Source organism: Puma concolor, chromosome E2 (assembly GCF_028749965.1).
Source record: "Puma concolor isolate L17-30 chromosome E2, mPumCon1.1.hap2, whole genome shotgun sequence".
In the NCBI taxonomy this organism is placed as follows: domain Eukaryota; kingdom Metazoa; phylum Chordata; class Mammalia; order Carnivora; family Felidae; genus Puma; species Puma concolor.
In genome coordinates this window covers 10,500,322-10,510,463 of record NC_141681.1, presented here as the reverse complement: position 1 = coordinate 10,510,463, position 10,142 = coordinate 10,500,322, and the positions used below count along the sequence as shown (strand labels likewise).

The following is a 10,142-nucleotide window of genomic DNA, read 5'->3' as shown; positions in this document are numbered from 1 at the left end:
AAGAAAATAAATAAATAATGAAAGTCTGGAAGTCCCTTGCTTTTCATACAAAAGCCTATCTGGTCCCCGGTACTTGTCCTAAAAAGCCCATTGTTAAGGTAAGAATAATCACACCGAGTCTTCCAGTTTATTCTTCTGTGAATTTCTATCTTCCCTTCGAAAGTATTTTTTAAGCATTTGGGGTAATTTCAAAGAAAAAAGTGTTGGCCGATGGGGGTCTGCAAAATAGCTGTAACTGATATTCTACATTAATTCTTACGGAAATAAGTCACTGTCTTAATTTTCTTTTCATTCTGAGGTGTGTTTCCCCCAAATACAATTCTTGGTTAATCCACAAAATCCTAATAGAAAGGCTTCTCCTTTATCACAGACTCTCCACTCTAGCCATCGCTGTGAGTGAGTCATTCCCAAGTCCCACTGGAGCTGTATAGACACTTGAGCATGTGTAGACTCTGATGGCGCGTGCGCGCACATACACACACACACACACACACACACACACACACACACGCAGTAGCTTTCCTAGTTTTTTGTGTGTGCCTTTTTTTTTTTTTTTTGCCCTGAAAACCGAATTGAGTTTCCTAGAACATTAAGTGAACTTCGGAGGTCCAAAGCAAGGGCTTACAAACTGAGGTCCTCACAGAGAGACTCCAAACTTCCTGGACTTTAAAAAAAAGAAAAGAAGAAAGCAGGTAAAACCCTTAAGCTCTTAGTTAACTCTCATACACTCTGAAAAGGCAAGTCAAGTAGAAAATGTAACCGGAATATTTAAAAAAAAAAAAAAGTCTAACCCGAGACGCAAGAACAAGGGGCCACCTTATGCTGTGGCCAGCCGAGGAATTGAAACATTTCGTCAGCAGGACGCCAGCCAACCTTCACACGCACTTTTATAAAGCTGGCCCACGCCCTCCAGAGCAAGATGAGGCTGCCCAGTCCACTCGCCTCTTAGCTACTCCAGAGGAACTGGCAGAGTGGTCATCAGACTTACCCAAGAGCCATGGCAAAGAACGGGCTTGTAATTTACATCCTGGTTATCACCTTACTCCTGGACCAGACCACCAGCCACACATCCAAATTCAAAGCCAGGAAGCACAGCAAACGCCGAGTGAAAGGTAATGGGGCTTTTCACTCCAGCAAAATTCTAGGATTGCTCAGTGTGGGGAGGGACTGGGCAGTGTTCATTTCCCAGCTCTGCCGGGAAAACTGTCTCCGGTGATCGTGCCATGCCATCATGTGGATATGGCATTTCAGAAAACAGAGCGACCTTTTAATTCTCTGGGACAGTTTGATACTCCAAGGAATCAGCAGTAGGCCTTTTGTTTTTAACAGAAAAAGTTTCTGTATTGTACATCCTTTGTCAAGCGAGCTCAGCCACACAGAATGTTCTTTAGAGAGAGTCAACATAGATATGTGGATATCTGGTATTATGAATGAGGGATCGAGTAGAATAGACTGATTAATAGAGTATACTGTCTCATTCTTAGATATTGTATAACTGTTCAAATGTATTTGTAAGAGAGCTATACTCTTATTGAATGTATAGGTAAGGATAGAGTTATTGTGATATGGCTTCCGTTTCATCACTGGTTATCACGTACGTATGTCTTCGTACCCCTGACAACATAAGGACAGTCTATGCAACACATTTAAGCTTTTTCACATCAGAGAGAAATTGAACCTCTTTTTAAATTTAAAAATATTTCTTCACGTGAAGTCACATCATGTTTGAAAACACTGTAATGCAAAACTGAATCTCCTAGCAATCCCCAAATCTGGGTGGCTCGAATTGAGTGAAGAGGTAAGAAAGAAAAAAACAGGGGCACCTGGGTGGCTCGGTTGGTAAAGCGTCCAACTTTGGTTCAGGTCACGATCTCACAGTTTGTGAGTTCGAACCCTGCATCGGGCTGTCTGCCGTCAGCAAAGAGCCCGTTTTGGATCCTCTGTACCCCTCTCTCTCTGCCCCACCCTTGCTCTCTCTCTCTTTCTCTCAAAATTAAAAAAAAAATCCTGCAAAGAACAAAGACAACAGTAATTTATTTGCAATATGCTGAACCATAGCAAGAGGAAAAAAGTATCAAGAGAGAAGCAGAGTGATCCCCTGAGTTATTTTCATTTTCCTCTCAGGATATTTCAGGGTGAATATAATGACACTATTTCCTTCTCAAGTTCACTGCCTTAGTAACAAAACATACCAAGCGTACCCATGGAGTTCAAGCCTGGATTTGACACACAGCATGGCCGGGGGGTTGGGTAAAAAGGAGGCTTGTCTTGTGTCCTGCTCTGAATATATTACAAAGTGCCCTTTTCAGGGGGTATTTATTTCTAAGATTTAGGTCTGATGCAAGGTTTCTTCAGGGGGAATCTCTTTTCCTTATAAAATACTCCAGTTTCCTGTTCCCTCTATTGGATGGAAGGTTAAAATACTTCTCACTTATGATAAAGCATTTGGTGAAGATGAGAACAGGGAGAGAAAAGACACTGTGTGATGGGGCATTTTCATTGCTAGAGTCTCTTCACCGCCGGGAGGCAATGGCAAAGGGGTGACCATGGGGGGAGGGGTGGGGGATGGGGACCTGTGTGTGTGTGTGTGTGTGTGTGTGTGTGTGTGCGCGCGTGCTGTGGGGGCATTTCTAAAGCCATTCAGCTCAGGTGGCGCCGAGCTCCCCCAACCCACCCCCACCCACTCGCAAGAGCTCACTCAAGCTTCTTTCTGTGTGCCTTTTAACTGACTGCGGACACCTCGTAAACATCAGCCTCCCCAAGGAATTTTTGCTGTTAGGTCAGCAGTTAAGTGAAGCAATAAGCGTGAACTTACCGAACACTTCTCTTTCCACCAACACGTACAATTTTAAAACATTTTAAGTACCTGGGAATGATACCAAACTTTAGAAATGCAAAAGGGAAAGCCATTTTTTTCTCTCCCAACCCTCTCCACAGAATTACCCACTGTTACCGGTCGGGAAATAACATTACCAGAGTTTTTCTAATGCACAATGAAAACTTGATATTTTTAAACAAATAAGCATTGGCTATTAATTTCTTTCATCTATTGGATCCTGGCTATCCACATAAGGCATACGCCCGTCCCTTTTACAGCCGCATAATCTTCCATTGCAAGGCTGGATCGTGATTCATGTACTCTGTTCTCTCTTGGTGAACTTCTGTCTGGTTTCCATCTTTTTTGATCCAATGCCTAGGTGAATGGCTTTGAACACATATATGGACCCCATGCTAAGGTAGGACGTTAGGAATACACCTCTAGGAAACACAGGTTTAGCACACTCTCCAATCGTCTCCCAAAATAATGGCATCAACCCAGGCCGCCTCGGTCTTCAGAGTATGAGAGTGACCCCCCCACACACCTGGACAGCTTAACATCGCATCATTGGCTGAAGCTCTGCTAACCTAACCCCAAAACAAAACACGTCTCTTAATTTGCATTTCTTTGATGGTTAATAAGGTTGACAAAGATTCCTTTTTTGGTTGTTAATGAGATTGGGGTAGAACTCCTAGGTGTGTTTCCTGGTTGCTTCCCAGGAATTATTTTTGCATTTCTGTACTGAAACTACTTTTGGAGAAAAACATCAAGAAAATGAAAGGAAGCTTTTTTCTTTTTTTTCTTTTTTAACTCAAAAGGGTTATTGAGTGATTTAACTCCAAAAACAAAAGTTCCGTGGTATTTAAGCCATAGGTCTTAATAAATTATGTGTCATAGAAATGAATAAAATGTAATTTTTACAGTGAAATAATTGTTCCCTGCATTCAGTGTATACAAAACACATCCACGTTTGTCACAAAGGACAGAAGGCAAAGCCAAGCGACCTGGATAATGATTGCCATAATGGACTCTCAGGAGTATAATATTATTCATGTGTCTTCATGTTAATTACAGTTTACAGCTTCCCTGTGGAGGGCACTTATTTATACAGAATGGAGCAGGAAGCTGAGAGGGAAGGGAGGTGACATTTGTATGGTTGACAACTTCAAACTTGGAAGCAAGTCTCCCGCGGTCTTTGCAAACCTGGCCTCCAACAAACAGTCGATGGGCTTGCCTTCTGAATGCACCCTTATATTTACTCTGGATTGAATGGTCTCCTTGAGCAAATTCATGGGTTACTGTATTTCTGAGCTGAGCTACTGGATGCTTTGAGGACTGATGTGCACTATCAAGTGAAAAGGAGGTGGGGTCCACTCCCGGGTACCCCAGAAAGCATTTTCCTAACCCAATTGTGGGACCACCTGGCTGGCAGATTGCAAGTTTAAGAGCAGGATGAATCAGCGTGCGTAGATTTGGGACCATCCTGAAAAATCCAGGACGGAGCACAGATTCCCCATATGGCATCTACATAAGGAGGCAGCTGGGGACAGTTCATACCAAGCTTCAAGCATCTCCTCTAAGGCCATGTGCCAGGGCCCAGGCAATTACTGTGCAAGAGCACATCAGAGTGATGTGAAGAGAACATACTTGGAGGGAGAGAGATTCAAATCCCAGCTGCACCGTAGCGGCTGGCGGATGTATGGCAGATTAATTCGGCTTTCTGTGCCTCTATTTCTTCTGTGAGCGGAGGATAGTGATGGTGTCCGTTTCATGGGAACATTGAAAGAATTAAGCTCCTGGTGCACAGTATATGCTGGCTCTCAATATTGTTTTTTTTTTTTTTTATTATTTCTTACAATTTATTATAATTCCTGCCTTTGAAGAGCTCAAACTGTCAATATCTAAGGCAGTCCCTATCAGTCCTAGGATCTTGTTTATTCATTCTATTAAGCATCAGGAGCACCATGGACAGGAAGACATATGCAAGTGCAAGTAAAAAATAATTATGGATTAAAGTGCTCTCAAGAAAAGTGAAAGGTTCAAAGAAACAGATTAGCCTGATAGATGCTAATACAGAGCAAATAACGAGAAGAGGCGTCTAGAAAAGATATTTCAGCTCAATAAGGAAATGGACAAGAGTTGGGGCAAGTGTATTCCAGGCGGGAGGAACCCAAAGGAAAGCGTCCGGAGATGACATACGTTGCTCTAAGATGCTCTGAAAGTCAACAGGTTGGATGCCTGATGGAGGGCGAGTCCCACAGGATGGGGCTGGCGAGGCATAGCAGCCCTGTCTCACAGAAGGACCTTCTGGTTTTATTAGCACAACCAAGCTCTATGCATCTTCCTGGCCGACTTCCTTTCATGCGTTACTTTTCATGTACACTGGGGTCAGTTTCATCAAGACCACCCCCACCTTACATTCTGGATCCCAAAGTTTTATTTTGTTTTACTTTTATCTTACTCTAATCACATACTTTTCATTCCTCCTACCCCACCCCACCCCCTCGAAAATATCCCCCAGAAAAGGATGGAGACCTGAAGACTCAAGTTGAAAAGCTCTGGAGAGAAGTCAATGCCCTGAAGGAAATGCAAGCCTTACAGACAGGTAAGACCCGACCCATCCCCATCGATGCTTTGTCTCAAAAGAGACAGGAAAAGAAATTGTGATTTGCCAGCAATTCAAGCCACACCTAGAGTACACGTCAAGTCCTAGGTGACACCTTTTTATTTGTATGTAATGTTTACTTACTTTGAGAGAGAGAGAGAGGGAGACAGAGAGAGTGAGACAGAATATGAGCAGGGGAGGGGCAGAAGGAGAAAGAGAGAGAGAATCCCAAGCAGGCTCAGTGCTGTCAGTGCAGAGCCCGACATTGGGCTGGATCTCACAAACTGTGAGCTGAAATCAAGAGTCAGACGCTTCACCTACTGAGCCACCCAGGCACCCCTAGGTGACATCGTTTTGAAAGAGACATTGACAAGCCAGAGGTGTGTCCAGGAGAGAGGATTCAAACGCAGGTGAGACAACTGTTTTTGGGAAATCAGCTTGGTTTTCCACTCCCTTCTCCTATATATGGCTGGTATAGAAATAAAAACAGGCGTGTCAATAATGGATTTTAAAAGTGTGTTCATAATTCTTCTCTGATAGGCAATGAAACAGAATTGAAGCAAGTATTAATGGGCGAAAATAATTAGCATTCATCAGATGGTTATTACGTGCCCATTGGGAGATCTGCTGAGGTTCAACTAAACACAGCATCACAGGACTCACTCGGTCCACACTGTGCATCAGATGCAAATGGAAGGACATTGGTTAGAACCACAGCTCTGCCAAAAGAGGGCAGCATTTAACACTCTTCTTTGCAAGGGGCTAGGGCTCCCAAGCAGTGGATGCAGCTGTCCAAGCTGTTGTCCCAGAGCTACCCTTCTTGGCTCCCAGGCGTAAGGAAAAGGGAGCCACACTGCGTGGGTTCAAGAATAGCCCTTGCTTGGGGAGCCCAGGTGGCGCAGGCGGTTAAGCGTCCGACTTCAGCCAGGTCACGATCTCGCGGTCCAGGAGTTCGAGCCCTGCGTCAGGCTCTGGGCTGATGGCTCAGAGCCTGGAGCCTGCTTCCGATTCTGTGTCTCCCTCTCTCTCTGCCCCTCCCCCGTTCATGCTCTGTCTCTCTCTGTCCCAAAAATAAATAAACGTTGAAAAAAAAAAAGTCTAAAAAAAAAAAAAAAAAAAAGAATAGCCCTTGCTCACAAGACTCATACCCCCGCGATCCAATACCTCACATAACAACTCCAGAAGCAGAATTTCAAGGGTTCTGCAAGAGACCTGTCCGGTTACAAGAGTTAGCACTTTCAGGGAAAACTAAAGTTATGGCTTCCTATCAAGGATTTATAACTCCCAGGCCAGCTAAATGTTACCAGTTCAAGGTTATTTTTTACCATAAGCGATGTTACTTGATACTACTACTGACATATTCCCTTTATCGGGCTTCCAGGAACAGAATTCGAAAGTTAAAGGAATGTCAAATGCCCATGCAGGAAGCAAAAGGGTTTTATTAATGCTTTACCCACAATTGGGCACGGTAAATACTTCATAAACATTAACACATTAATCCTCCAACAATTTATGAGATAGGTGCCATTATGATTATCGTCATTTTATACATGAGGAAACTGAGGCACAGATAAATTAAGTATTTTCTCCAACAGTTACACACCTAGTAACTGTCAGAGCGAGGTTCTTGAATGCTTTTTTTTTTTTTTCAACGTTTATGTATTTTTGGGACAGAGAGAGACAGAGCATGAACGGGGGAGGGGCAGAGAGAGAGGGAGACACAGAATCGGAAACAGGCTCCAGGCTCCGAGCCATCAGCCCAGAGCCTGACGCGGGGCTCGAACTCACGGACCGTGAGATCGTGACCTGGCTGAAGTCGGACGCTTAACCGACTGCGCCACCCAGGCGCCCCTCGAATGCTTTTTTTTTAATGTTGTTTTTCACATTTACTTATTTTTGAGAGACAGAGTGTGGGCAGGGGAGGGGCAGAGAGAAGGGAGACACAGAATCTGAAACGGGCTCCAGGCTCTGAGCTGTCAGCACAGAGCCCAACGCGGAGTTCAAACCCACGAACCGTGGGATCATGATCTGAGCCGAAGTCGGACGCTTAACCGACTGAGCCACCCAGGCAACCCTCTAATGCTTTACCCTAAAACTATCTTTATGTTTGGTTTATCCTGGATAACCTAAACAATATTACCAGGGCTGAGTTATCTATGTAACAAAATCACTGTCTCTCCATATGTCAGCTCAGACTTTTGTCTGTTTTGTTTTTTAAATCATTATGAAATACCACCCAGTCCCAAAAGTTCCAAGGAAATTCAGCACACAATGGAGCTATACAAACTAGCAAGTAGGTATATATCAAAGCAGCATGAGACTAAAAACCATGTTTTGAGGGTGGGGTGGGACAGAGGTGGGTTTATGTAATTGTGATCATCTATACTACGTAAATTACATTTTTACATACTAAGTTGTTACAATAACAACTTCTATAAGCCTCAATAGTAAAGACAAGAGCAATACAATCTCATTTCATGGGACTGCTGTGATTATGACACAAGTTCATTATTATAAAGTGCTTGGCATAGGGTCTGACACATACAAAATCTCCGATAAATATTAACTCAGCATTATCATCACATATCATTCATTCCACAAATATTAATGGCCGTTTTCCAAGTCTAGCCCTAGATGTCTAACATTCAAAAAGCCTCTTAATATATCCAATTTCACATCTTTACAGTCTGTCTCCGAGGCACAAAGTTTCACAAGAAATGCTACCTTGCTTCGGAAGGCCTGAAGCACTTCCATGAAGCTAACGAAGACTGTATCTCCAAGGGAGGAACCCTGGTGGTCCCCAGAAACTCTGACGAGATCAACGCCCTCCGAGACTATGGTAAAAGAAGCCTGCCAGGTGTCAATGACTTTTGGCTGGGCATCAATGACATGGTCACCGAGGGCAAGTTTGTTGATGTCAACGGAGTCACCATCTCCTTCCTCAACTGGGACCGTGCACAGCCTAATGGCGGTAAGCGCGAAAACTGTGCTCTGTTCTCCCAGTCAGCTGAGGGCAAATGGAGTGACGAGGTCTGTCGTAGCACCAAGAGGTACATATGCGAGTTTATCATCCCTTGATACACCCTTTGCAAGCTCGGTCACGATTTATAGGCTGATGGTTCACAAGAGGAAGTCAGAATTGTCACATGGGCATCTGTGCCCGTAGGAATACAAGAGATATCCAATTTCGCTATCACGTTTCATTGTGATGTTGCCCTCTGTGGGCTACAGATCAGAAAATAATGATCCACCTACGTGCACACTGTTAATGTGGCTTCTGCAAAATGGGCTCTCAAATCCTCCCCAATTTCCTAGGCCCTCTCCCTTATCCAGAAACCAGGTCTGTGTTAAAAATACAAAATCCAGAAAAAACAAGCTTAGGCTAGAAGATTTTCTCTTGGAAGTTTAGCAGACATTTTATTGATGAGAATTCTCTAAATCAGAGATTCAGGGTGCGGTATAATCTAGAAACCTCTCCGCCTGGTGCCCCATCTGTTCCATCCCAGTCACAGCCCCTTGCTGGCCCGTTAACCTTTCTGAGTGGCTGCATCCCCTGGTGGGACTTGTACTGTGTCTGCCACTTCAGAATACAGATTTCTCAGAAGTGTTCTGATTTAACTTCCTTTTCTTCAAGACCCTCTTCCTCCACCATATATACATGCTGAATCTGAAAATGCTCAGTCATGATCTGAAAAGGAGCATATTTGGTCAACTTCTAGCCCCAGCATTACTTACGATTTCTGACTTGAATGAGTAACCCAAAGGCAGACTGAATGGGGAAGTAAAATAGGAAAAAGAAAATATGTCTACTTTTCCCTTGTTTTCGTATCATTATCCTCCTGGATGAAATGGAGAGCTGATATTAAATATGTCAGCTTCCTTTTTTTATATACTTTATATACTTACATATATTTCAACAAGCATATATTTAAGTTTATTAGGGGAAATCTATCTTTGGAGGTTGAACATTGGATTTCAATAGTACTATTTTGGAGTGATACATCTATGCAATATTTTATTCTGTCAAATGCTATTTCCATTAACTAGTTTAACCAGATTGTGTAAAATAACCTCATTGCCTAATAAGAAATTACAAAGCTTAGGCTTCTGGGAAATGGGCTTCTTAGAATCCAACAATTCTAAGTATATTATGTTCTTCAAGTAAGTGTCATTTTTTCCCTTAAATATTGGGTATGTCTTATGAGCAATATCCTTCTCTGCAAACATCAATTACATGTGCTTGGAATTAAGTTTTAGTTTCTTTTACTGCATAATAATAAAGCCTGAGTTCTGATTGATGTGAATGTATTTGGATGTTGATTATAGTTATTCAAACTATGTTGGTTTATATCAAACTTGGCACAGTTTGGGGGGAGGGAATACCCCGTATCTGATTGAACTGGTGATTTGATGTCTTAGGAGAATAACTTTATATGACAATAAAGACTTAAAGTCTGGAGGAAGGAGGGGAACATTGAAGAGAAAATTGTACCTACAACTGGTTTTGGTTGACCCTGACCAACTCTTTCCAACACAACCAGAATCTCCTTAAAGATTATGACAATAATGAAATTAGTAGACATTAATGGTATTCCATTCTGATCATATCCCAGGTACTGTACCAAATTTTACATGATTATCATTAACCTCCAGAACAACCCTGGGAGTTAGGCTCCAGAATTGTTTCATTCCGCAGAAGAACAAAGTGAAAAAAGAGAG

At 42.8% G+C, this 10,142-nt stretch overlaps 1 protein-coding gene across 1 annotated transcript; it reads left to right on the top strand.

The window, feature by feature from the left end:
* Window positions 1–882: 882 nt before the first annotated feature.
* CLEC3A (C-type lectin domain family 3 member A) lies at window positions 883–9,721 on the top strand. Its single transcript, XM_025920820.2, has 3 exons — window positions 883–1,112; window positions 5,340–5,423; window positions 8,110–9,721. The coding sequence occupies exons 1-3, from the start codon at window positions 998–1,000 to the stop codon at window positions 8,499–8,501; spliced, it is 591 nt and encodes a 196-aa protein (XP_025776605.1). The 5' UTR covers window positions 883–997; the 3' UTR covers window positions 8,502–9,721.
* The last annotated feature ends 421 nt before the right edge of the window (window positions 9,722–10,142 follow it).